This window comes from Watersipora subatra, chromosome 1 (assembly GCF_963576615.1).
Source record: "Watersipora subatra chromosome 1, tzWatSuba1.1, whole genome shotgun sequence".
NCBI classification, from domain to species: Eukaryota; Metazoa; Bryozoa; class Gymnolaemata; order Cheilostomatida; family Watersiporidae; genus Watersipora; species Watersipora subatra.
Genome location: NC_088708.1, coordinates 77,546,351 through 77,574,328, shown reverse-complemented (window position 1 = coordinate 77,574,328; position 27,978 = coordinate 77,546,351). Strand labels below are relative to the sequence as shown.

General features: G+C 35.3%; 3 protein-coding genes across 6 annotated transcripts; 2 read left to right on the top strand and 1 right to left on the bottom strand.

Moving 5' to 3' along the window:
* The first annotated feature begins 9 nt into the window (after positions 1–9).
* LOC137391808 (leucine-rich repeat-containing protein 74B-like) lies at positions 10–12,379 on the top strand. The gene is made up of 12 exons (XM_068078345.1): positions 10–72; positions 304–450; positions 3,532–3,646; positions 4,076–4,248; positions 5,078–5,185; positions 6,506–6,649; positions 8,415–8,579; positions 8,886–9,080; positions 9,867–9,962; positions 10,471–10,746; positions 12,024–12,109; positions 12,203–12,379. Exons 1-12 carry the CDS (start codon positions 10–12, stop codon positions 12,246–12,248), a joined length of 1,614 nt encoding a protein of 537 aa, XP_067934446.1. The 3' UTR covers positions 12,249–12,379.
* Positions 10,024–10,395, top strand: LOC137385474 (uncharacterized; the record flags this gene model as incomplete). Its single annotated transcript, XM_068071942.1, has 3 exons — positions 10,024–10,090; positions 10,200–10,206; positions 10,308–10,395. Coding segments are annotated over 3 exons (162 nt in total), but the record flags the coding sequence as incomplete, so codon positions are not given.
* A 464-nt stretch (positions 12,380–12,843) lies between the features above and the next one.
* On the bottom strand, positions 12,844–21,424 carry LOC137386107 (cytochrome P450 4V2-like). Of its 4 annotated transcripts, XM_068072795.1 has the most exons (9): positions 21,121–21,424; positions 19,909–20,107; positions 18,265–18,461; positions 17,576–17,772; positions 16,880–17,038; positions 14,357–14,459; positions 14,060–14,191; positions 13,336–13,515; positions 12,844–13,215 (listed from the first exon to the last, which is right to left on the bottom strand). In XM_068072795.1, the coding sequence occupies exons 1-9, from the start codon at positions 21,317–21,319 to the stop codon at positions 13,049–13,051; spliced, it is 1,533 nt and encodes a 510-aa protein (XP_067928896.1). In that variant the 5' UTR covers positions 21,320–21,424; the 3' UTR covers positions 12,844–13,048. The 4 variants fall into 4 exon arrangements, 3 of the variants coding, with proteins under 3 accessions (XP_067928896.1, XP_067928897.1, XP_067928899.1); XR_010977819.1 differs by lacking the exon at positions 12,844–13,215 and having other exon boundaries at positions 13,374–13,795; positions 13,914–14,191; XM_068072796.1 differs by lacking the exon at positions 12,844–13,215 and having other exon boundaries at positions 13,374–13,795.
* Between the last annotated feature and the right edge of the window lie 6,554 nt (positions 21,425–27,978).

Below are 27,978 nucleotides of genomic sequence, written 5' to 3'. Positions count from 1 at the left end.
GGATTGGTCATGGCTGAACAAGTAAACTCACCTAGGCCGATATCATGCGCCTCCACTCGGATTCCTTCTCAGGTAACCATGGAGAACTGATTTCGTACTGTTTATTATACTAATACATTGTATCCCGCCGCTCCTTGTTACTTATAGTATCCACGCATGATAATCTCCACTTACAATATCCAAATTTCCAAAAGCACAATGTGCAAGAATTGTGATTAATACTAGTACATGCGATGTAAGTGCATGGTGAACATGCCATATAATATATGCTACTTATTCTTGTTTGCATTGCTGATCGGGTAGACTGGATTGAGAGCCGCCTTCTCTCGGCCAGTCACTGCAGCTCTTAATAGTCCGGAGGAAGGTGACTGGGAAGAAACATCAGTTGACGAAGGCGAGACAATTGATGATGTGCTGATAACGCAGTTAAAAGAGGCGATATCTGACCCAGTAAGTGCCTGCTTGCCATGGGAAATATTGCTTATCATCATTCTGTCTCTGTTCAATGAATTCTTTTTGTAGACTTGAAGATCAATTTAATTTCTAAGGATTACCTCGTACTTAGTACCCCCACTTTTACACTAGCATTGCTGCTAATTTAAATTATGGCCTAACTGCTCATATCAAACTGAATAGTGAACAACACTATGAATTCTGTTTTATATTTTGATTTCTTGTTATGTAGTTGTTTTAGGTGATGGCGTTTCATCTGCAAACTTTTAAAAATTAATTCATTAATTTGGCGACATGAACTTTCTAAATATATCTTTGCATGAGAGTATAAGATACATAGTGTTATAGTGGCTGCTATACGAGCATCATTCTAATGGTGATGAGAGTATAAGATGCATAGTGTTATAGTGGCTGCTAGCAGAGCATCATTCTAATGGTGATGAGAGTATAAGATGCATAGTGTTATAGTGGCTGCTAGCAGAGCATCATTCTAATGGTGATGAGAGTATAAGATGCATAGTGTTATAGTGGCTGCTAGCAGAGCATCATTCTAATGGTGAAGCTTTGAAGCTAACAGACGTACTGTGTCATTGAAAATGTCCTTTAGTCACTGCACGTCACTCTTTGCAGTCCATTGGCAGCAGTTTCTCAATTTTGCCTATAATATAATGTTACATCATTACAGCAAAATAATGCGTACAGAATGTGTCATTGTTAACTCACCACTCTGTATTTTTATAGCTCACCTCTCTGTACTTTTATAGCTCACCTCTCTGTACTTTTATAGCTCACCTCTCTGTACTTTTATAGCTCACCTCTCTGTACTTTCATAACTCACCACTCTATACTTTTATAGCTCACCTCTCTGTACTTTTATAGCTCACCTCTCTGTACTTTTATAGCTCACCTCTCTGTACTTTTATAGCTCACCTCTCTGCACTTTTATAGCTCACCTCTCTGTACTTTTATAACTCACCACTCTGTACTTTTATAGCTCACCTCTCTGTACTTTTATAGCTCACCTCTCTGTACTTTTATAGCTCACCTCTCTGTACTTTTATAGCTCACCTCTCTGTACTATCATAACTCACCACTCTGTATTTTCATAACTCACCACTCTGGATTTTTGTAATTCACCACTCTGGATTTTTGTAATTCACCACTCTGTATTTTCATAACTCACCACTCTGTATTTTCATAACTCACTACTCTGTACTTTTATAGCTCACCACTCTGTACTATCATAACTCACCACTCTGTATTTTCATAATTCACCACTCTGTACTTTTATAGCTCACCACTCTGTATTTTCATAACTCACCACTCTGGATTTTTGTAATTCACCACTCTGTACTATCATAATTCACCGCTCTGTATTTTCATAACTCACCACTCTGTTTTTTCATAACTCACCACTCTGTATTTTCATAACTCACCACTCTGTACTTTCATAACTCACCACTCTGGATTTTTGTAATTCACCACTCTGTACTTTTATAGCTCACCACTCTGTATTTTCATAACTCACCACTCTGTATTTTCATAACTCACCACTCTATACTTTCATAACTCACCACTATGTACTTTCGTAGCAAATGTAAAGTTTTTGTTTCTGTATATTGACAAGATGACACTAATAACAAATCTATAGCCACAAATGACAATATGCATAGACATCGTAGATAAGAAGGACACTTGGGAAAGTTAAAGGCATTTTTTCTTTCTTGCTGTCATCACAATGTTGCTTCGAAGGAAACTGTTTCTGATGTAACAATTGATTTTGAGCAAATATCCATCGGCAATGTCATTCACTAGGATTATGGCTGCTTTGCATATCGTGCATAGGGATGCCATCAGAATCATAACTAGCGCTTTTAATTTTATTTACACTAAAAGTAAAACCTCCTATAGATTTGAAATTTTTACATTAAAATTGTGTCAGATGATCTTTGTAACAAACTTACACACAAACTCTGCTTGACATAAAATACTGAAAGATATAATAATTATAGTTTAGTTAGTACGTAGTTAGTAGTAGTTAGTAGTAGTCAGTAGTAGTTAGTAGTTAGTAGTAGTTAGTAGTAGTTAGTAGTTAGTAGTAGTAGTTAGTAGTAGTAGTTAGTAGTAGTAGTTAGTAGTTAGTAGTAGTTAGTAGTAGTTAGTAGTAGTTAGTAGTTAGTAGTTAGTAGTAGTAGTTAGTAGTTAGTAGTTAGTAGTAGTTAGTAGTTAGTAGTAGTAGTTAGTAGTAGTAGTTAGTAGTAGTTAGTAGTAGTTAGTAGTAGTTAGTAGTTGTTTAGAGTTGGATGCCTTCAGAATCAAGCATTACTAGATACATGTATATGTGTACAAATAGTTGATGGTTATTTGTAAAAAAAATAGCTAATTAAACATTGAAATAAAATAAGTTAAAAAGATCAAGGATTTCAAACCAAGATTGTCACCATAGCAACTAAATTTTTGTGTACATTTGATAAAAGTTTTTGAAAATACCATATTTGAATTACTTGTGTGGTCTATGTATACAAAAATATAACAAAATATCATGCGGCGGCTTAGTGACGCATTATTGCATTATTAATGATTTCACTCGAAGGTGCATGTCTGCTTGGTGTTGACTAAATCTATGATGATATGTAATGTGAAACAACTTGGAAAATTTAGATTTAGTCAGAAAGGGTACAACCGGTGAAATGTCTCTCATCAGCTAAACTATGTTGTATGATAATTTGTGACAATCTGTTTTTATTGTAATAACAAGAATCTAGTATCATTACCAAAACAGTTGGTATTACCACCATAATTTCTTACTAGAATTTAAACTAATTAGTTTAGTAGACAAACTAGTCGCAGTGCCTTGATCTAACTAATCAACATGTGTATACCTCTATTCGCCTTCTCATACAGTTCAGTATACCACCAAACATCTTATGTGGCATGTTAGCCACATAAGATGACAACTTCTCCCGAAATAGTTGGGAGTAAGTGCTATGTCACTTCACGTAGCACTTATAGTATAACACAACGTTGATGGATATAATATAGTTTCATCAATTAGTAGCTATAATTTTACATTTTTAGCCTCTTGAAAATCGCATAAGGTTTCGGAGATGCCAGGATAGGTTTGATGAAAGTGCCGAGGAGCCCGTAGATGTATTTGATGATGTTGGCTGGGATACAGACCTTGAGAATGATGGTAAATTATATACACGTGTCCCAAGAATTCTGTTTGTATATCACAACCCTTTGTGAGAATATTATAGCGCTTGCTGGCTGATGATCCATCAATAATGCTTGAGATAAGCACAATCTCTGTAACTTTACTAGCGGCTGAAGGAATGTATCGCTAACTACGCACTGATTGCTGTAATAAGCAATATTCAGCAAGGAAGCTGAGAGAATGTTCTCGCCATTATTAGCTGATTTCATTTGTGTAGTTTATGTAAGGAAGTTTTATTGACTGCAACTATGTGTATGATCTTATTAAGACTGGACGTTACTAGTTAAGTGGTCGCAAATATATCCATACTTATGAGCCCAATTTACTTGGATATACTTTATATACTTCTCTCTTACTTCACTGAATATTTTTAAAAGAAATACATTGGAGTTGTGTTTTTTGTAGATGAGACTGATACAACTATACAGACTTTGCCTCAGCTTTACATATCTGTTTGTCGGAAACTGAATGTTGTTCCCGTCTCTCGTTTCCTTAAACATATGGAAGACACTGTCCTAGATCTCAAACATCGTGCGCTTATTGCTGCTGAAACTGCTGCCATTGCTAAGGCGTTCAAAGTAAGCAACATTTTTACATGATACATTCACTGGGTGTCGGCGTGTAGTTTACTCAGCATATTTTGTGATTATTAGAGTTGTACCTATAGATTGTTAGAGTTGCGCCTATAGATTGTTAGTGTCGTACCTATAGAATGTTAGAGTCATACCTATAGATTGTTAGAGACGTACCTATTGATAGTTGGAGTTGTACCTATAGGATGTTAGAGTCGTACCTATAGATTGTTAGAGTTGTACCTATAGAATGTTAGATACGTACCTATAGATTGTTAAAATTGTAGCTATTGAAATCATATTATCCTACTTTTTCTATAATGTTAATTTTGACGAATCCGCTTTGGTTGAGGCTAGTTATTCTAGTCATAGTAGCGGAGCTTTATTGCTCTGTTACTAGTACGGCGTGTTTAAAAAATACAGAGACGGTTCGTCTGTAAGTAGTCACATGTCAGAGTGAACGGTAAACAACAGAAAGTAGGGGTGGAATATGAGTAGGTTGATGTAGATGATTACAGTGAGGGAAAAGACAAATGGGTGCGGAGGAAGTGGGTAAAGACTATCAGTAGGAGTGTTGGTAAATCAACAGCATCCCTTATTGTCGTTTGAGAGCTACTCATAGTCAAGTATATGATCAGTTAGCATATACATGTATGTGTGTATTTACAAATAATACAGTATGATCAAATTTATACCTGGTATAGCATATGATCAAGTCTATAACTGATATAGCAGCAACTAGTACTGGTGATGTACTATGAAGGCTAATAACGAACACGGCTAGGAAATTGTTATTTAAATGCAGTGAGAATCATAGAGGTTCCTGTTATTGCAGAGCGTGCTGTCTATAGAAAGTTTAGATCTGGGTGGAAATGATTTAGGAGACAAAGGATGTGAATACCTGTGTGAGATGCTAAAAGACAACCACATACTCCGAACACTTGTATGTTTAATACTAAGACTTTGTTATTCTGTAATAAGAGAACTTAAGACACTTTTACAAATAACGACCTTTTTGCATTATTTTCGTATTAATTAAAGTTAAGCTGGCTTTTTAGGCTTGTTATTTGTATAGTGGTGCGTTCAGACTCAGCTCGCTAGTCATTCTAGACCAGCTTTTACAATAGTTCTTCTCAGTGTTTATAACAATGGTTTGCTGTTTTTGTTTCTCCTGCTGCTACATATGGTCAATTTTACTTTTTTATAATAAGTGAGCGTGTCTAATTGAACAATTTGAATATAACATTAAAAGATTTTATGAGCTTTCAAAACATTACCGTAGCGTTACAATATAGCATAGCACATAATATATGTTTGAATTCCTTTACGATGCATGTCTATGTGTAAAAGAATTGTGTTCTTGGTCAATATTAAGTCTATATAAACTTATGTTGATATAATTGATAAGTAATAATATATTGGCGGCTTGCTGAGGTTAACCCTTGTTACATACATTGCTTTTCTGTGAAGCAATTTCTCTGAATTGCCACAAGATGTGAAAAGTTTGCTGTCGCACCATAAACCAAAAACAGCAATGCTACGGCTATGCATTTACATATTAGATCTAAAGTTATTGGCGCCGCTTATATAATATAGTAAAGAAACTTCATATCTTTGCTTGCATTTGATGAATTTTGATGAGTAGAAGAGACCTGAATCTATGCAAAAAATTTTATGTATCAGTAAACAAGTATTTTATTTCCTCCAATCAATACTTCTATGGCTACAGCTATGTATAACAAAACTCTGATGTTTTTCCTTTATACTCTCATACAATTTCCGTAGCATCTAGTCTCAAGTTACCTTAAGTCTTAAGTTACCTTAAGTCTTAAGTTACCTTAAGGCTTAAGTTCCCTTAAGTCTTATGTTTTCTTAGGTCTTAAATTTTCTCAAGTTTTAAATTTTTTTAAGTCTCAAGTTCCTTCAAGTCTTAACTTCCCTTAAACCTTAAGTTACCTTAAGTCTTAAGCTCCTTTAAGTCATAAGTTACTTTAAGTCTTAAGTTTTCTTAGGTCTCAAGTTTTTGCAAGTCTCAACTTTTCTTAAGTCTCAAGTTACCTTAAGTCTTAAGTTCCCTTAAGTCTTAAAGATTTTTAAGTCTTAACTTTCCTTAAGTCTTAACTTTCCTTAAATCTCAAGTTCCCTCAAGTTTTCTTAAGTCTTTAGTAACCTCAAGTCTTAAGTTTTCTTAAGTCTTAACTTTCCTTAAGTCTTAAGTCTTAAGTTTCTTTGAGTATTAAGTTATCTCTGTGTTATTGAGCAGAGCATTGCAGAGAATAATCTGAGCGATGCAAGTGCCTCACACATCAACAGGATGCTCGCTGAGAACGACACACTTAAGGAACTGTCCCTTGCTGGTAACCTCTTCACAGACAACTCTGCAGCAACCTTCGCTGACTTCATGGAGGTATGCATAAGCCATTTAACCCAACCTCTATGTAAAGATGTGCTGTACTGTCCATGTGTTTTAAATTTTATTTTTTGAGTTTTTCATGTTATAATAATTAATGCTTCAGAATATTATTGCACAATTGTACTTACTTATGTAAATAAAATTATATTGAGGATGTTGGAATTGAACCAAAGAAACAAACTAAGATTACCCAAATATGGTGAATATCATGGCATCATAATTAGGTGAGTCTAACTCTAAGATTTGACTTCTCATAAAAAAGTAAGATAAATTAGTAAAACTGCTAACATTAGTCAAAAATCTGTCATTGGCTAGAATGATTTGTATACTTCTATTTTAAAAATCCAAGCCAAAATTTTTTTATAAATACGATTTGAAATACCTAAGTCCATTTTCTAGTTTCATTATCCAAAACACAAATTAACTATGTGATTGGCTGGTGTTTTGTCTCAATATTGCACAGCTCTTCAAATGTTCTTTTTCACAATTGCTATATCATGACTTGCGTGAGCAATACAATTGCTATATCATGACTTGCGTGAGCAATACAATTCTGTTTGAAATGATGTCATTAAAGTTTGCATTTTAAAATTTTTTTTATACATTTAAAAAACAACCTATACAAAATTTTGGTAGATTTTATTAGACAGTATCAGACCACCTCATTAGACCTTTATTAGACCACCTCAAACATCAAACATCAAAAACAATCCAAATGATAAAAAAAAACGATATTTTCTGATAAAATCTACTAAAACGTTTGCGCAAGTTCATATTTAAAAGGGTATTATTATAGTATACAGTTAACATTTGGTAGTCATGAATTAGAGTATACAGTTAACATTTGGTAGTCATGAATGGTGTGAGGAAAGCAGAGAAGCCGATAGCAGCTTTTTAACTCTCCATGTTAGATGTAATTAAAACTGATTGATTTATAAGTGGGTCATTTGAAATACATGTAAGCAACTCTGTGACATGTTTCAGCTGTAATCTATTCACTGCCCCAGGAGGCCTCAAAAAATGCTTTTCCTGAACTATCTATAAATGGGCAAACCAACATTTTATTGACCACTCACAATATCCTTTTTTATTAAAAAATAGTCAACAGTTGGCTATGATTATCGGTTATCAACAAACCTAATGGCAAGTTTTAGCTCTCTGACAGGTAATGCGTGTTTGCTCAGAGAGCTTTAGAGTGTACTAAAATGTTGCCGCACTCACACTCCAAATGTGATGGTTTTCAAATTCGTGCATTAGAAATGTGCGGTTGTATGCAAGATAAAATCATTTGCTCATAGTCAATAGTCAATAATAGTCAATAAAACCCTTTCAAAAAATTTCCAACTTTGCCTTCTTTGTGCTAATTTTAATTGGCACAATATTTTTAAAAGCACTTTTAAGATATAAGGCAATGAAATTTGACATTTTTGATGTTATTGCGCAAGTTTTTATATTCCTTTATCATCGCCTGAGCACCTCTAATCAAGCATGCTGATATATATTTACCGTTTGCTAGCAATGTTATCTTTCTATTTTTGGTTTGTTATAGATGTCACACGTGTTTTGTTATGATAAAAGGTAAATATTTAGAATTAGGTAAGCATTTAGAATATTACAATGGTTATAATAAATGATGTTAGAATATTAAAATGGTAAGTACACATAAATAGCCCAATAGTAAGTACACATACGTGTATATAGCCTATTGAAGCTATCCTTTACCACTCTACTCCGCAGACCAGTTGAATGTGCATTTTAGGACTGCAAGTTGAAGTCACTCGACCTGAGCCACAACCGATTTGGTGCGAGAGGAGGAGTAATACTGGGGCCAGCCTTAAGCACTAATGTTTATCTCGATGAACTTGACCTTTCGTGGAACCAGATACGGGGTGCAGGCGCAGTTGCTGTTGCCACTGGCCTCAAGGTAATCTGTATTTGAGTATAAGGTTTCGCTTGCACCATCTGCCATTTGCACCAAAGTATATCTTTAAAATGTAGGCGTGTCTCTGCATTGCTATCGATGTGATACGTTACACACATTAATGTATTTTTGACAAATCAGTGAGGTTCTTGCCAAAACTTAGACCACAGTTTTAAATGAGTTCCTCTATTTCGACCAACTGTCAACTGTCATTGAACAGCTGTCAACTGTCAACTGCCGGTGACTTGTATGCTAGACCTAGAAAGTATTTTATGCTTTTCGAGTGTTCATCACCTATAACATACGCAGGAGAATGTGCACATAGCCGTATGCAATTTGGCATGGAATGGCTTCTCAGAGCTTGGAGGATTGGCTCTGGCTGATGCCCTACTCGTTAACACCAACCTGAAAGAGATTGACATCTCTTCCAACAGGCTAACCTATCCAGTGGCTGTCAAACTAGCCAAGGTTCTTGGCACAAATGAGGTGCTGGAGACACTCAAGGTAAGTTGGTTGCATTAATTTGATAGACAGTAAATGGTTAGAGTGTCTAGGATGAGTCTGTAATAGTCTATAATAGTCTATAATAGTCTATAATAGTATATCGTAGTCTGTAATAGTCTGTAATAGTCTATAATAGTATATAATAGTCTGTAATAGTCTGTAATAGTCTATAATAGTTTGTAATACTGTATAATAGTCTATAATAGTATGTAATAGTCTGTAATAGTCTGTAATAGTCTAAAATAGTCTATAATAGTCTGTAATAGTCTATAATGGTCTATAATAGTCTGTAATATTGTATAATAGTCTATAATAGTCTATAATAGTATATAATAGTCTGTAATAGTCTGTAATAGTCTAGAATAGTCTATAATAGTCTGTAATAGTCTATAATAGTCTATAATAGTTTGTAATAGCCTGTAATAGTCTGTAATAGTACCCAAGGCAGTAGATCTTTATTTCCAAATATTTCTCAGATGTCAAACTGGAATAACAAGTCAAACTATTTTCCTCAGGATGTACAACTAGTAGGCTTCATATGATCAATTGGCTAAGAATAAACCTATTTTCACAACAGCCACTTTAGTTAGGTACTTTATTTTAGACTTTTAGAGCTCAGCTTCAGAGTGTGTTTACACACACTCTGAAATTGAAGAACTGGTGCAATGTACATACGTACCATGCACCATCGGATGGAAATATTGATATCAAAATACATCTGGCTCTAATCAAAATGTACCTGACTCCAAAGTTCTTCATATTACAAATGTATATGTATAATTATAGATGGCAAATAACCCAATATCGACCAATGGCTGTCTGGTCATAGTGGAGGCTCTCTACAAAAGTACAGCAAGTGTTCTTCAGTTCCTCGACTTGAGTGTAGGTATCATCCAGCTATGTTCAAACTCAACAATCAGTGAACCGTTATTGTGCTAGTTATTGCGCTAGTTATTGCGTTAGTTATTGCGCTAGTTATTGCGTTAGTTATTGCGTTAGTTACTGCGTTAGTTATTGCACTAGTTATTGTGCTAGTTATTGCGCTAGTTATTGCACTAGTTATTGCGCTAGTTATTGCACTAGTTATTGTGCTAGTTATTGCGCTAGTTATTGCACTAGTTACTGCGTTAGTTATTGCACTAGTTATTGTGCTAGTTATTGCACTAGTTATTGCGCTAGTTATTGCACTAGTTATTGCACTAGTTATTGCACTAGTTATTGCGCTAGTTATTGCGCTAGTTATTGCACTAGTTATTGCGCTAGTTATTGCGCTAGTTATTGCGCTAGTTATTGTGCTCGGGACAGTGTAAAGTAAGTCTTACTGTACATAATTCAACATACAACTCTATAAAGCTAGTAATTATCAGAAGAACTTGAAATGTGTCTCCAGGAGAATCCCGTGGAATATGAGTTTGAAAGAATATCAGAGGCACTCGTGGAAAGGAAACCCAAATTACAGATATTCAGTGGACCAATACTACGAGCTGGCAACACAGACCAGGACATTGGCAAGCCTGCCATAGACATTGTGAGACTGCGTCAAAAGCCTGTGATGATACTCAAAGGCTCGCTCACGGTTAACAAACCACTAGTGCTTTTTAAACACCTTAAAAAGATTAGAGTCACCTCGACGTGTACAGCAGAACAGCTGACACAAGTCTTGCAGGTAATTAATTTTATTACAGATTTGTTAAGAGAGAACTCATGGCTAGCCTCCTATCATCTTGTCACAAGTTTTGCTTTAATGCTTGCCTCATCTCAATAAGACAGAGAACTTTTTGCTTCAAACCAGGCGACATGGTAGGAGTGTTTAGTTTTGACATATACAAACTAACCACTCATGAGCTTAAAATTTTGTAACCATTGGTCTGGCGCAACAAATAAATTGTGAAATATGCTGGTGGCCATTTGAAGGTTAACTTGCAACAAAATTCACATTACAGTTCTTTGATATGAAAAGATTCACCATGTCTTACTCTGTTATGTTGTAGGTGCCAAATATGTGGGAATGTGATTACAAGCTCTTAAAAGCTCAAAAACGGACAGTTAATCGCAGCCACGCGAGACCGCCGTAGTTTGGATTCTCTTTCCAAAACGGCTCAAATGTGACGTAGATGTGGTAGATGGTTTCTTTTTACACTTTCATGCAACCTTATTCATCGAAATATTTTCACAAATATACTTCACGCATTCAATAAAACCATGTCTATTGTTCTTACGCGTGTTTTATCGTCATTGTAATGCTGTCACTTTTAGCTGTGATATCTTATAACTTATCGTAAAAATTTATTTAATTTTTTAGCCTTAGCTTGAAAGAGTACATATCATTGTCTGATAATCATGACGAACCTGTTGGTCACTTGTGATAATCGAAAAGTGCTGCAGAAATTATTTGCGAAGTATTAGGCCACATGATCAGATTATGACTTGCCGATTAGACCAAACCGAAACAAAACTGTAAAGTAGCGAGCATCTATCCGAAGTGTTTGTCATAAACTAGTACTATGATAAGTTTTATATTGAGCTTTTTATTGGCCTTTCAATTCACGTGAGAACATCACGTGACAAGACAATAAATAAATTTCATGACTACGTCAGAGAAATAAAGAGATTCCAATCTACGGCGGCTTTTCGTTTTTGAGCTTTTAAGAGCTTGTAATCAAATTTCCACATATTTGGCACCTACAACACAACAGATTAAGACATGGTGAATTTTTTGATACCAAATAACTGTAATGTGAATTTTGTTGCAAGTCAACCTTCAAGTAAAACACGCGTGTTAGTAAGGTAGACTAGAATAAAAAGAATATTAAATACATGTATAAATAAATTGCCCTCTTTTTCCCTCTCTCTCCTTCCTTTTCCTCTCTCCTTTATCCTCTTCTCAAGAATTTGGCACAGAATATCAAAAATAAATTTCAAGACATTAGCCCATATTTACAGGTAATTGATGCAAGACTCACAAGCAAGCAAATCTCAGAAGCCATTGAAAAGCTGACAAGAAATGAAAAAGACAGGATTATAGTCAGGTATGCTGTATCATTGTTGATACACTCCGTAATTCCTTGAAAGGTCACGTCAAGATTTCATTTACGATATATGAACCGATCTTTTTACTTTAGTGAGATTCCTGGAGTAACGACAAGCACAAAGGCGGTTGCGAGTTGATGGATGCGCTGGATGAAGGATAAATTTAAAGTTACAGCGGCTCTACAAATTACCAAGAGATGTGCCCCGTGGTCCCCTGAAAAGGGATAATTTTTGTTCATATTATAAATCATCATGTTTGTGTTTAGTTTTTATTTTTATAGTTTATAGCAAACATAGCCTTGTGGTCATTTACTATGAACAGATAGCAAACATAGCCTTGTGATCGTTTACTATGAACAGATAACAAACATAGCCTTGTGGTCGTTTACTATGAACAGATAACAAACATAGCCTTGTGGTCATTTACTATGAACAGATAACAAACATAGCCTTGTGGTCGTTTACTATGAACAGGTAACAAACATAGCCTTGTGGTCGTTTACTATGAACAGATAACAAACATAGCCTTGTGGTCATTTGCTATGAACAGATAACAAACATAGCCTTGTGGTCATTTACTATGAACAGATAACAAACATAGCCTTGTGGTCATTTACTATGAACAGGTAACAAACATAGCCTTGTGGTCATTTACTATGAACAGATAACAAACTAAATTGTTGCAAAACTTGCTGTGGTTTGGCAAGGTGTATCCTGCGAGTGTAGACTGCAAAGTTTGACTCATCACTATTAAGTTTCTACTCCACATAACTTTTAACTTGTCAGTAGCCAGCTGAGTAAAACCTTGTGTTCTGAAGTCGCACAGCTAGTACCTTATAAGAAGTTAAGTCAATATATAAAGTAGGTAGTGAAACTAGACTCGCAACTAACAAGTTAGCTTCAATCTGACCTAGTTGATGTTTAATCATCTGTTATGACTAGTATACATTTCTGCTGGTCAGCTTGATTTTGATTCCATCACAAGGCTGAAGAACGAGAGCGTCTTCTACTCTGAGGTCAGCTTGTTTTACAACAGACTCAATGTTAAATGCTGTCAGCATCTTTGCTAATATTACCTTCAACTCCATCATAGCAAACTTCTGACCTAAAGACACACAATGAGTTGTTTAACTGAATGAAACAAAAACTTGGGTGAACAACATATTTACAAAGTATTAGAGGCTTTGTCATATTCAAAGAAGCCTATATTCCTCAAAGTACATACCGATGCAGTTTCTAGGTCCTGCACTGAATGGCACATAAGCAAATGGACTCCTTTTCAAGCAGTTTTCAGGAGAAAATCGTGTTGGATCAAACTTTTCAGGCTCAGGAAAGATTGCGGGATCTCTGTGAAGACTTGTTGTATGCAAGAAAATTGCGGTTCCTTTAGGTACGCTGTAATCCCCTGTAATAGATTGTGGTTTTTTTAGACACACTGTAATCACCTGTAATAGACTGTGGTTCCCTTAGACAACCTGTAATCACCTGTAATAGGTTGTGGTCCCTTTAGATACGCTGTAATCACCTGTAATAAATTGTGGTGCCCTTAAGTACACTGTAATCACCTGTAATAGATTGTGGTTCCCTTAGGTAAACTGTAATCACCTGTAATAGATTGCGGTTCCTTTAGGCACACTGCAATTACCTGTGATAGATTGTGGTTCCTTTAGGTACACTGTAATCACCTGTAATAGATTGCGTTTTCCTTGAGTAAACTGTAATCACCTGTAATAGACTGTGGTTCTTACAGACACACTGTAAGCACCTGCAATAGACTGGCTCCTTTAGGTACACTGTAATCACCTGTAATAAACTTTGGTTTCTTTATGTACCCTGTTCCATCAAAAAAACCAGTCATCACTTATAATTTATGTAACATATATAAAATTTTATTTCAAATAAATATTGCTTAAATGCTTCAATAATATGATTCCTGGCGTAAACCAAACCAAATGTTATTTCTTCTTTCAACTTTCTTCCGAAGAATGGTACAGTTGGAAATATTCTCAGGGCCTCCTTGATACACCAATCTAGGTAAGTCATCTTAGACAAGTCCGCATTGGAAATACTCAGAGATGAACCTGCAATAATACAATAAATATTAGTGTATCCATCACTGCTGTAAGACCTAAAGTTTAGCCTTACTTTACAGAGAATGTGTCGGCATAAGAGTCTTTAGTACAAACAGTTCATGTAATGTGTATACCTCATCCTTCAAGCTCAATGCCTTGTGAGTTTAGCCTTACCAATAATCTCATCCAACTCAGCTTGGCACTGCTTCTGGATATCCTGGTGGGCTCCGAGCAAAAAAATTGTAAATGAGATAGCTGAGGCAGTTGTATCGTGACCCTTCAAAAAGATGACCGTGATATTGTACTAAGTTTGACTTCAAGTTAGGTAAATGATTATAAAATAAAATGCTCCAACTACTTCAACCCAGAGTTCCTGCTCTTAGTAACATAGACTAACATGTCAACAACAGGCAGTTCCAGATGTGGGTTTAACACCGTAGGATGAACAATAATCTTTCAAATATCTCGTGGAAACTATCGAGTGAGAAATCATACACACAGCAAGTAGCTGATATTTGACTAGTATTACTGTTCCACTTTCAAACATACACAGGATGTAGTTGGTAGTTGACTAGTATTATTGTTATACTTTCTATCATACACACAGGATGTAGTTGGTAGTTGACTAGTATTACTGTTATACTTCCTATCATACACACAGGATGTAGCTGGTAGTTGACTAGCATTACTGTTATACTTTCTATCATATACACAGGATGTAGCTGATATTTGACTAGTATTACTGTTATACTTTCTATCATATACACAGGATGTAGTTGATAGTTTACTAGTATTACTGTTATACTTTCTATCATATACACAGGATGTAGTTGGTAGTTGACTAATATTACTGTTATACTTTCCATCATATACACAGGAGGTAGTTGGTAGTTGACTAGTATTACTGTTATACTTTCTATCATAGACACAGGATGTAGTTGGTAGTTGACTAGTATTACTGTTATACTTTCTATCATATACACAGGATGTAGCTGATATTTGACTAGTATTACTGTTATACTTTCTATCCTATACACAGAATGTAATTGGTAGTTGACTAGTATTACTGTTATACTTTCCATCATATACACAGGAGGTAGTTGGTAGTTGACTAGTATTACTGTTATACTTTCTATCATACACACAGGATGTAGTTGGTAGTAGACTAGTATTACTGTTATACTTTCTATCATACACACAGAATGTAGTTGGTAGTTGACTAGTATTACTGTTATACTTTCTATCCTATACACAGGATGTAGTTGGTAGTTGACTAGTATTACTGTTATACTTTCTATCCTATACACAGGATGTAGCTGGTAGTTGACTAGTATTACTGTTATACTTTCTATCATACACACAGGATGTAGTTGGTAGTAGACTAGTATTACTGTTATACTTTCTATCATACACAAAGAATGTAGTTGGTAGTTGACTAGTATTACTGTTATACTTTCTATCCTATACACAGGATGTAGTTGGTAGTTGACTAGTATTACTGTTATACTTTCTATCCTATACACAGGATGTAGTTGGTAGGTGACTAGTATGACTGTTATACTTTCTATCCTATACACAGGATGTAGTTGGTAGTTGACTAGTATTACTGTTATACTTTCTATCCTATACACAGGATGTAGTTGGTAGGTGACTAGTATGACTGTTATACTTTCTATCATATACACAGAATGTAATTGGTAGTAGACTAATATTACTGGTATACTTTCCATCATATACATAGGAGGTAGTTGATAGTTGACTAGTATTACTGTTATACTTTCTATCATAGACACAGGATGTAGTTGGTAGTTGACTAGTATTACTGTTATACTTTCTATCCTATACACAGGATGTAGTTGGTAGTTGACTAGTATTACTGTTATACTTTCTATCCTATACACAGGATGTAGTTGGTAGGTGACTAGTATGACTGTTATACTTTCTATCATATACACAGAATGTAATTGGTAGTAGACTAATATTACTGGTATACTTTCCATCATATACATAGGAGGTAGTTGATAGTTGACTAGTATTACGGTTGTACTTTCTATCATAGAGACAGGATGTAGTTGGTAGTTGACTAGTATTACTGTTATACTTCCTATCATACACACAGGATGTAGCTGGTAGTTGACTAGTATTACTGTTATACTTTCTATCATATACACAGGATGTAGTTGATAGTTGACTAGTATTACTGTTATACTTTCTATCATATACACAGAATGTAGTTGGTAGTTGATTAGTATTACTGTTATACTTTCTATCCTATACCCAGGATGTATAGTTGGTAGTTGACTAGTATTGCTACACTTTTAGGTGACAGCTTTGTATAAGTCAAATAATAATATCTACCTTTGGGGTGAATAAACTTCTACAATTTCACTAACATCGTCATTATATACAGTGCGTTTCGTTTACACATAGATATCACCAATGATCTGCATCTCACTAGCGTCAGTAGCTTTCTATCTTTTTCCATTGAAGATGCTCATAGATCTATGATTTAGATCGTTTGCTTATCCGTTCATATTATTCATATTAGTGTGCTGTTATGTCTGTTCTATGCCTAAAGTAACGTGTGTAATCATCTTAGTTGTAACCCACTTCAAACACCTATGAATATGCTTCATTATTGACTCTGTCATATTATATGTCATTGCATAATCAATTATTTTTCTGTACATGACCCACTTCAAACATGAAGGTGTCCACTTCCTCTCTGATCTCTTTGTCCGTTAGAGGATTTCCATGCTCATCTCGACAGTCAAGTAAAAGATCTAAAAATGGTCGCCTATTGCCTTGAGAGGGACCTTCTCCTGCCTCTTTCAAAGATCTTTTCTCTCTTATTACCTTTTCAAAGTTGAAACAATGAGACATTAAATTAGATAAGTTTCAAAAGTTATAAATCACGAAAGTTTTTAACAAAGTTGAAATTAATCAGAATAGCGTTTCTTGGAAAAGTTCTCATATTGCTCAATGATTCTTTTTAGCTTTCCAACTTACTCATTAAGTCAGCCGATTCAATGCTGGGAAATTTAGATCAATATATTTTTAGCTTCTTTTCTATAAAACTTCATTTGCACATATTTTGATTAAATATTAGCAAATAAAAATTCAAGTCCAAACACTTTCTTCAACTCACCAAACCAAACTTGGCTCAATCTCGAGTAATTCTTGCAAAACAATCAACAAAACTTTACAAATTTGTCAAACATCACACTGAGGTAAAATAAATACGAGCTAGCAATCATTTTAAAATGTTTCAATGAAAGGAAACAAACAGGATTGCCAGCAATGGATGAAAGTTCATAAAAGCGAGGAATATGTAACCATATTATGCAATTGTAGGCTTTTTGGTATACAATGGTTGACACAGAACTGTTCTACCTTGTATGCAAAATCATGAACTATTTGTATCGAGTGATTGCACTTCCTTCCATTTCTTGTGTTGTTGTAGAAGAAATCAAAGGTGTTAAGAGGGTTTCTTGTTCTCATCGCTGTGACCTCTTTGATAACAAATAAAGCTTTGATATATTCCGAGTCTCCGCGATCGAGGGCACCAATGTCTACCCCCATTGCCGTACCTTAAATATCACAATAACATCTTTAATATTTTCAGTATTGTCTGCAACATAAAGACTAAAATAACTCAACTGATTGATATATATCCAACTCAAAGAACTACTCGCATCTAGTTTCCAAACTATACAATGCTATGTATCTGTGACTACCACTCGATAGTTTACGACTTTCTATTTTGATAACTTCATTTATCTTGTTTATTGTGCTATATTAGTTTATTATGGAGTTGTCTGACGCCGCAAGATTATATCACCAATGTGATTATTATCAGGTATCTTGTCACTGGTTGTGCTGCAAATTAATTCTTTGTATAAAATGCTAATCTAAATTCACACAAAATATATTAATGGGTTCAATATATGTAGCACCAAAGCATCTAATGTCTATATCACACTAAACAGCTTTTCAATAGCCTTGAAAAATGTGATGTTAGTCATCTCAAATGGGCCAATCATGAAAGAGTATAGATATTAATCATATCTAGTGGCCCTTACTGCAAATGATGTCTAGTGTGCTGAGGGTAATAGGGCTAAATATATCAAACTGCTCTCCAGTGTCACAATGCTCTCTCCTCAATTTGTCTACTAAAAAACCTGCATGATCATTGATTGATCCCGAGAAGTCTTTGAGTATGGAGAAATGGAAACTGGGGGTGAGCATGTGCCTTCGAGCTCTCCAAGCATCTCCAGAGCTAAAAAAACATGGTAGACATTAAAACTATTAAAATATTTATAACAGTATAGTAAAGAAATGTGGCTATGCGATGACTAATCTTTCAAGCATTTTTCTAATGGTAGAGAGATAGCCTGTATATAGAGGAAATGTACTGTTAGAGTTATGAGTCTCAAATCTCAAAATGTTTGCATGTGGACATGCCACCTTGAGAGTGCAGAGACGTAACCATGGTAGCACAAATACATGCTGCTGTTATAACATGCATACATGTGTAAAGGATCCGCCGTGAACCTTTTACCGCTCCATAAGGAACCAAAGTACATGAATACATGCTTTCATAACAGCAGGAATCCATGGTGGATAGTAGACACGATCTGAGCTAAGATTCAGATTAAACAGGGTTACAGTATTATGAAAACATCAAAGTAGCACGCAATTAGGTGGTGCTGTAGCAATTATGACAGTCACTCTTTAAAAAGTAATGCTGTTGTTGTTGTTGCCAAAAGAAACTAAATACTGTAGTAACTCAGTAGAATAGTAATTAACACAAACTGTTTCTGGCAGCTATTATTGTGACATGCTGCTACGTTTATTGTGACATGCTGCCACGTTTTTCTACCTGTGATGTGGCTGCAAATCTGGTAAACTAGCAAAGTACAAACATTATTGTTAGTAGACTACTAGCTACATTATTAGTAGAGTACTAGCTATATTATTAGTAGAGTACTAGCTATATTATTAATAGACTACTAGCTATATTATTAGTAGAGTACTAGCTATATTCTTAGTAGATTACTAGCTATATTATTAGTAGACTACTAGCTATATTATTAGTAGATTACTAGCTATATTATTAATAAAGTACTAGCTATATTATTAGTAGAGTATTAGCTATATTATTAGTAGACTACTAGCTATATTATTAGTAGAGTACTAGCTATATTATTAGTAGACTACTAGCTATATTATTAGTAGAGTACTAGCTATAATATTAGTAGACTACTAGCTATATTATTAGTAGACTACTAGCTATATTATTAATAGAGTACTAGCTATATTATTAGTAGAATACTAACTATATTATTAGTAGACTGCTAGCTATATTATTAGTAGAGTACTAGCTATATTATTAGTAGAATACTAGCTGTATTACTAGTAGAGTACTAGCTATATTATTAGTAGAGTACTAACTATATTATTAGTAGATTACTAGCTATATTATTGGTAGAGTACTAGCTATATTATTAGTAGACTACTAGCTATATTATTAGTAGAGTACTAGCTATATTATTAGTAGAGTACTAGCTATATTATTAGTAGATTACTAGCTATATTATTAGTAGAGTACTAGCTAAATTATTGGTAGAGTACAGTACTAGCTATGTATATTACTACATGAAACTCTTTATCAAAAGCTTTCAACCAAGATAACCATACTTCAGAGACATTTGCGATGCGCCTACCTAGTTAGCAGCCCCCTGCCTAGCCATGGGTACAGAGGGTAATATTCCCAAGACTTTTCTATATGCTTGTTGCTGCTCAACAGCTTCTCCACATTTCCGGGCGAGAATATAAAAATCCAGGGCATCTCCAAAATTTTTAATTTGAATAACCCTTTATCTCTCACCTTCTCTGATTCAGCAATAAGCAATTTCCTCATTCCTATAAACAAATCACACAGCCATTCCATCCCATTTGACTAGTACAACTATCCCTTAGAAAACTTAATACCAGAATATTTAATCAGTGATGCTATTTGCTATTTTCATTCTCTTATATTATAATATGTGTTAAAGGAATGGTGTAGGTTCATATGCAAAAATGTCTATTAAAAGGCTCAATTAGTAAAATTATCCCAATAATTGAGCATTTGGATATTAGCAATAACTACAATTCATAACAATTTGTAACAATGACTCTACGTACCATGCAAGACAATAAATGTAAACGTCTTTGGAGCATGATCTATCGGTCAATTTTTACAAACTGGCTACAAAATATCATGCGATGCAGGCTATATATGTAAGAGGTGTCTGTCTGTTCATGCAACAAACCAGCAGCTCTAAAGTTTTACGACATTTAATGAAGATTTAGAATATCATGTATTTGAAGCGCACAAGAGCATCCAGGCATCAAGCACATCATCAGAGATTTTGAGTACCAATTGTTAAAAGACTGGCAAAGCCAGACAGTTGCTTCTTTGATATGCAGATTATGTACAGATGCTCCGAACCAGAAGGCGGTACAACTCCGGTAAGACAAAGCACTTGCAAATAGAACATTAAAACAAAGGCAATCGTGTGATCCTGACTTTCCAACTAGACACTGCTAACCGCTTGTAAGTAAGCAAGCTCTAAGCTTCTCACGCTGTTTGTAACTTTTTCTATCAGGCTGGGTGAAACACAAGACTCTACACTGAAGCCTTTTATCTTGTGTGCAATTTTTTTCTGTGTTGTCTAAATGGATTTAAAGCTTCTGGGAGCTAAATTTGCATGCAGTAAAAGTATGGCAAGCCCTGCTTAGGTTTTTCTGTAGCTCAACAGTAGAAACTGAATTTATGGTCCTGAGAGACAAGACAACTTAAAGCATCGATCATAGCACCAGTTAAAAAGCACTAAAGTTTTCTTATTTTTAAAGTGAGGAACATGACATGACTTTCACACACTCATAGATACCTTCTAGATTTGGTGGGAAATGAAGGATGTCCCCTATCAGCGGCCAATCCACATATCCAGGAATTTGGTCTATCAGCCGCTTGTTTCTAGTAGTCTTCCAGAGCAAGTAGCAAGCAATGAGGGAGGTTATTGCAGCAGTCAATGTCCAAGGAATCCAGGTGACAATATTGGGTAGCACACTCATAGTGTCTAACCTCATCTCTGTGGACAGCCCTGTTAACAATGATATGTAACAACTGATGTGTATGAATACAAACTGGATTCTAACAGGTTTAATTCCTCGTTAGTACACTGACTGTACCTCCATTTTACTACTAACACAAGTGATAACAGTAAAGGGCAGTATCTAGTGTACATATGTATATTTTTCTTTATTAGCAATAATTTCATTTCCGACAAAAATGTTTTTAAAATTATGCCATACAACAGTCATAAAACAAAATGAAAAGAGGTAAAAAAAATTAGTATTAGAACTGGATACGTTAACAGAGATTAGCCTGTAGTCTTTTAATGCAGAACAAACTGCAAAAATAGCCAAAGATCTCACAAAAGTTAAATTAGCACAACAGAACCTCACAGAGACTATATAACATCCTTATAGGCTAATATACGAGCATGGTATGATCTCACTGTAGTCTCACGCTAACACAGTAGTAATTTAATAAACTGTATGTTGGAAATGCAAAGAGCCCAAAGTACTGCAGAGGGACCTATGACTGCGCCTAAACACAGCTGTAATATATGTAATAATGCTGAAGCGCTGATCAGATGACCTTACATATTCACAGCCACTTACCAACTGTGCTGTGCCTTCTTCTGAATCAAAATGGTAATAACGGTGCATTGACATTAGCCATGGACTTGTACGTCATGCTTGCCTGCTCACGAGTGACGTAGCGCATAGTGCTGACCATATTAATCACTTTTACATGTATACAAGTATATGAGCGATCTTTATTGTGATAACCAATAGTCATATTTTACTACATGTTTTCCACAAGGTACCACAGCAAGTAAACTAACTAAAAGCTGTGTACAACAAAAAATAAAAAATAACGCAAAGAAACTATAGTCTAACTAAATAACTAATGAATAGTCTAACTAATATAATAATGTTGGAACTGAAAGCATAAAATATGTAAAAAGCAAGCTTGAGGATTGATATGAGTATTGTTTAAACAGAAAGTGGACAAATAAAAGCTCTGTGAAAATAGTTATGCATATCTATGACAACAATTTTCTAGTTATGAAAACAACCCATAATAAACAAATGTTAAAATAGGTAAGGCTATATGGTGAATGGTATTATCGATCAGAAGATAGTAGGTGTAGTTTGAGTTTTGTTTTTAAAGATTGCAGAGGAAGACTTTTTAAATGAGTGCAGAGGTTATTAAATGAATTTAGCAGGTTGCTGTTGAGTTTGTTGTGGTTTATGGCCCTAGGTAATTTAAATCTGGTTCTGGTTTTGTGACCATGGTTTACGGTTTAAAAGCTATAGCTGAGATATTTAGTGCAGTTATTGTGGAGTATTGAATGAGCAGTGAGGCAGGTAAAGTACTTTGATAGCTTAGGCAAGAACACCAGTAGTGCTTATTATTAAGATGCTAGGTGGTAAGTGATGGTTTTTATGGGGTATGTTTAGGTCTTTCCAAATAAGCCGTAAAGCTTTTTTTGTAACATAAATAGTGTGTTGGTATATTTTACAGGTGTTGTAGGGTAAAACACATGTAGGCCATATATAAAATAGGAATGGATAAAATTACATAATATAGTCTGGCAGTATCAAAGTTCATAAGATGACGAATGTTATAAAGTAAATGTAGGTTTGATAATTCAGATATGACCTGATGGTGTCAAGAAGTTTACCAGTTATTCCTATGTTTGCAAGTTTTGAAATAAGGATATTATGATTAACCGTGTCAAAAGCTTTTTTAAAGTCAAGAAAGATAATGACTAAAGTATTTTTGTTTTTGACCATGTTTGACTAAGTGGAGTAGAGATGATGAATGGTAGTGATGCAAGAGTGGTTTTTTCTAAATCCTGACTGTAAGCTGCTTATAGTTTTGTTGCTATCTAAGTGTATTTGAAGCGCAGTAAGTTTATGTCTTTCGTAAATTTTAAAAAGTATAGGAAGTACAGATATAGGTTTATAATTAAATAAATTATTTTTATCACCACCCTTGTGTAGTGGGGTAACTATAGCAGTTTTCCATAGTTCAGGGAAAGTTGCATCCTTAATAGCTCTATTATTGATATCTGTGAGCGGGATGATTATGAATGGCAGTGATATGCGAAGAATTCGAACTGAGGTATTGTCAATACCTGTAGCTTTGTCTGAACGAATGTGATGCAGTATGTTTACTACATCGGTTGTATGTATAGGTGAAATAATATCTGAAGCATGTGAATAGCTTTGCGAATTAGGAGTCCAACTGCATTCGGTTTCAATATTTAAATTTCTAGAAATGTTGACAAAATGTTTGTTAAATGCATTACCCAACGAGCGTTCAGGGGTATCAGCTTCTGATGACACATCTGGGTTAGTGTTGTTTTTGTTAGTGTTGCGCATAACTTGCCACAGCTTCCTGGTTTGCTTAGCTTTTGACTCTGAAATTAAGTTAGAAATATAAAGTTTCTTCTTTTTACGTATTAGATTTGTCGTGTAATTTTTCTGTGTTTTATATTCGTTCCATAACTGCTGACTTTTAAGTTTATCTCTCTTTTCCATGTTTTTCAGAGTTTCACTGTCCAACCAGGGAGGAAGAATTGAAGACTTGACAAATCTGGTCTTGATTTTCAAGTAATGCAAGATAATCAAGTTTAGTTTAGAAGTAAATAAGTTAAGCATAGTCTCAACGGAACGTGATTGGTAAAGAGTTGGCCAGTCAGCTCCTTTTAATTCTTCTTGAAAAGCTTGAATTGAGAAGCTTTTCCAGTCCAAATATGTTAATCTTTGACTTGTTTTAGGTCCTGTAGTTGAGGTGCCTAACTTACAAGATGCAATGATTAGATAATGGTCACTCATACCAGTTTTGAGTACACCTGATTGATGAATGTTGTCTGGTTTTGTTGTGTATATGTGGTCAATAAGTGATTGAGATTTTTTCTGGACTCGAGTGTTTTGTTTGACTAACTGAACCAGAGCCAGTTGTTTTAAAATATTACCCCATTTGAGATTGGGAGTATTTAGATTTATATTAATGTCACCTAAGATGATAAGTTCATGACAGATGTCTTTACAATTTGCTATATAATTTTCAAATGTGTCTGACCATGTAACAGGAGAATTGGGAGGCCGGTAAACAACTGAGGTGAGAAATGGTTTTGAGTATAGTTGAGAGATTTTTAAAGTAATGGGTTCAGGTAGAATGTTATCAAGATCAGGTAGCGAGATAAAGTCGATAGAAGAGTGAACATAAGTCAAAAGACCACCACCCTGCCTACCTATTCTATCTCTACGCTGTATTACATAACCAGGAATATACAACAAATTACTACTTATTGAGTTGCTTAACAGTGTTTCAGAAATATGAAAAATTTTAAAATTGTATTTATTGATTAGATATTTTACATCATCTGTTTTGTTAAGAAGTCCCCGTGTTTACGTGAGCGATGGGTAATCCGACAAATTTAACGAACATTGTTGTGTCTATTGAGGTTTGTGTTGGCATAGAGATGCTCTACTCTGAAGATCATGTTTAAGTTGAAAAGTAATAGGCTATTTTTTACTGCTTGTTTTAGCTGAAGTTCATCTTTGAATGTTATTTTCAGTGTACATAGTGGTTGCTGGTCTTTGAAAAGCCTAGAAAATGAGGCACCGGAATAAAGGTTTTGTATGGCATCAAATATTTCTGAGTCAGGTATCTCCATAGGAACTCCTTTTACCATACCAATATGTTCCAATGAGTCTTTGGGGTCGATAGTCATTCTAATAACAGAGCCACCAAAATTATCGGCTTTCCAGTCTCTGGTGATCTTAGCTGCTGTCTCTGCAGATTCGAGTTGTACTATAAATCTCGGATTTGACGAGTTAAATTTGTATCTGCTGACCATGTCTATTACGAGAGGACCATGGTTAACACATAACGTACGCCGTATCGTGTCTTGTTTAGTGTGTTTGAATAGATTTTTGTCGACGTTTTCTTCACCGGGGCTTATGACAATACAATTTTTAAGTTTAAATACTGTAGTAGATATGTTACTTCATTTGAGTTTACTTCATTGGCTTCAAGCTCTTTTAGTTTTGTACACCTAGATCACGGTAGAATATTGTTTCGTGGTGGTAGCTGATTTTCTACTTTATAGATTATTTTAGTCAGCTGACTGACTACCTTTTCCAGCTTTGAGTCATTAGGGGAGAGTGGGGTAATATGAACCATTGGGTAATATGGACCACTTGTTGATTGGCTAAATTTTGTGCCGAGTCAACTTTCTGTCTTTTTTACTTTAAAAGACTTCCTTCTTCACCTGCTTCCATGTGCAATTATACTTCACACTGTAAGTATATTAAAGTTTTCTCATTTAAAAATAAATATTTTTAATGTGCTAATATCAGTGATAACTTTGGTGCTATTTGGAATATTCAATTTTGCTTGATAAACCCCTTTAGTGCTCAGTGAAAAGAATAAGTGTCAAAGAATGAACAGACAACTCTTAAACTTTTTCAATAATTGGAGTTTCATTGAGTCTACATCCTATGGGGTAATATGGACCATCATAAAATGGGGTAAAATAGACCGACGGTCCATAATACCCTAATTTGTACCGGTTGAGTATGATGTTGGGTATAAGCAATTTAGAGGTCAGTTTCGTCGTGTTAATGTATTTTGACAAGTTTCAGACACTCATATACTCAATTTGTTGGTGTATCCAGATTTTAAATAAGCTGACATGCCAAGAAATTACAAAAGAAAGACCAAGCAATCATCGTTTACGTCAGAGAGACTTCAATCAGCTATAACTGATATGAAAGATGGTTTGAGCCGGCGAGAAGCTGCTGTAAAGTTTGGGATACCATGCACTACCTTACTGAGGTATCTAGAGCTGACATAGTTCAAAAGTCCAGCTTGGGATGTAAAGCTATACTTTCAATGGAAGAAGAGTCGAAACTGTTAAGCTACATTTTGGACTGTTCTAAAATGTTCCATGGATTAAGTCTGACCAGAACAAGACAGTTGGCGTACAGCTATGCTACAAACCTTAAGAAAGCAAACATTCCTGAAGCATGGCGTGTTGAAAAAATGGCAGGGAATGATTGGTTGGAAGGTTTTAGAAAACGCAACAGTTCCGTGAATCTTCGCTCACCAGAACCAACTAGCCTTGGGAGAGCATCTGCGTTTAACCGAACCACAGTGACAGTGTTTTTCGATAACCTAGAGAGTGTTATAAAAAATTATAAATTTACCCCTGACTCTATCTACAATTAAGATGAGACGGGGAACTCTACAGTCCAAAAAGTGTTAGCGCAAAAAGGTGTCAAACAGCTTGGACAGATAACCAGTGCCGAGCTTGGTATGACAATAACAATGGTGTCGTGTATGTATCAGTGCCTCGGGACAGAGCTTACCACCAGCATACATCTTCCCAAGAGTAAATTTCAAAGACGCTATGCTGGTCGGCGCACCAGTTGGTTCTAAGGGCTTTGCAAACCCTAGCGGCTGGATGAATAATGATCTCTTCCCAGACGTTCCGACACATTTCATTAGCCATTTTTCTGGGTCTAAAGAAAAGCAGAAACTTTTAATATTAGACAATCATTCTAGCCATTTGTCCATTGAAGTGGTGCAGCTCGCAAGAGATAATAATCTAACAGTTTTGACTTTCCCACCACATTGTAGCCATACACTTTGCCCACTTGATGTCAGTGTATTTGGCTCATTCAAGAAGTTTTATAATACTTTTCTTGACTCCTGGATGCTCCCTAATCCATGTAAAACCTTCTCCATGTACATGTATAATGTAGCAGAATGTAGCGGGAAAGCATGTATGAAAGCCATGACACCTTCTAATATTACTAATGGTTTTATGGCAACAGGCATTTCACCTTTCAATCATGAGATATTTGATGATGAAGATTTTATGTCTTGCTACGTGACTGATCGGCCAAATCCAGAGAGCACTCCCTCAAACCCAGTAGAGATACTTCCACCGTTACCCAAAGCTTCCCCAAGGAAAACTGGCTCTACCGGAAGGAAAAGGGTAAAAACTACTATACTTACGACAACACCTCAAAAACCTGATGATGTTTCTACTAGACCTGTGGATGAATTTGACAATGACCAACCTTCTACGTCTGGGCTAGTGGAGACGAGAAAACCGAGAGCCAAACGTCGACTTGACCCACACAGTGACGACGAGAGCGAAGATAGCACTGTTACCCCAGTTTCATCTGATTCTGAAGAGCCCGATGAAGAGTTAGATGACAATGTGTCGGTTGGGAGGTTTTGCCCTAATTGTTTTCCCACAAAAGAAGACATCAATATTTTATGTTAGCAAAGTTGTGGAGGTGACTGAGGATGAATTGAAAGTTGATTGCTATAGACATGTCAATGGAAGATTCACTAAGCTCGAAATACAAGATTGCAAATACGTCGATAGGGAGCAGCTGACCATGATGCTTCCTCCGCCAATTAGGAACGGAAACACCAATCGACAATTGGGAGGAATAACATTCCCACTTCAGCTTGCTACATACAATGTGAGATGAAGAATGACACTAAAATATGTGATTGAAATTCAATCAATACATGTGATATGCTAAGCACCGTTTTATTCCCTTATTATAATTAGTTATTGCAAAATATAATATGAAAAACGCAATACAAGTTTTTTCTGGAATTTCAATCTTTAACACACAAA

Bases quoted from the DNA above. Each gene is read 5' to 3' on its own strand.
- LOC137386107 (XM_068072795.1), bottom strand. From the start codon at position 21,319: ATGAGGTTAGACACTATGAGTGTGCTACCCAATATTGTCACCTGGATT. The intron at 17,773-18,264 runs GTAAGGGCCACT...GTGATATTTAAG, and splicing joins CACACTAGACATCATTTGCA to GTACGGCAATGGGGGTAGAC. The intron at 14,192-14,356 runs GTAAGGCTAAAC...GTATTATTGCAG, and splicing joins TGAGTTGGATGAGATTATTG to GTTCATCTCTGAGTATTTCC.
- LOC137391808 (XM_068078345.1), top strand. From the start codon at position 10: ATGGCTGAACAAGTAAACTCACCTAGGCCGATATCATGCGCCTCCACT. The intron at 4,249-5,077 runs GTAAGCAACATT...CTGTTATTGCAG, and splicing joins CCATTGCTAAGGCGTTCAAA to AGCGTGCTGTCTATAGAAAG. The intron at 5,186-6,505 runs GTATGTTTAATA...GTTATTGAGCAG, and splicing joins ACCACATACTCCGAACACTT to AGCATTGCAGAGAATAATCT.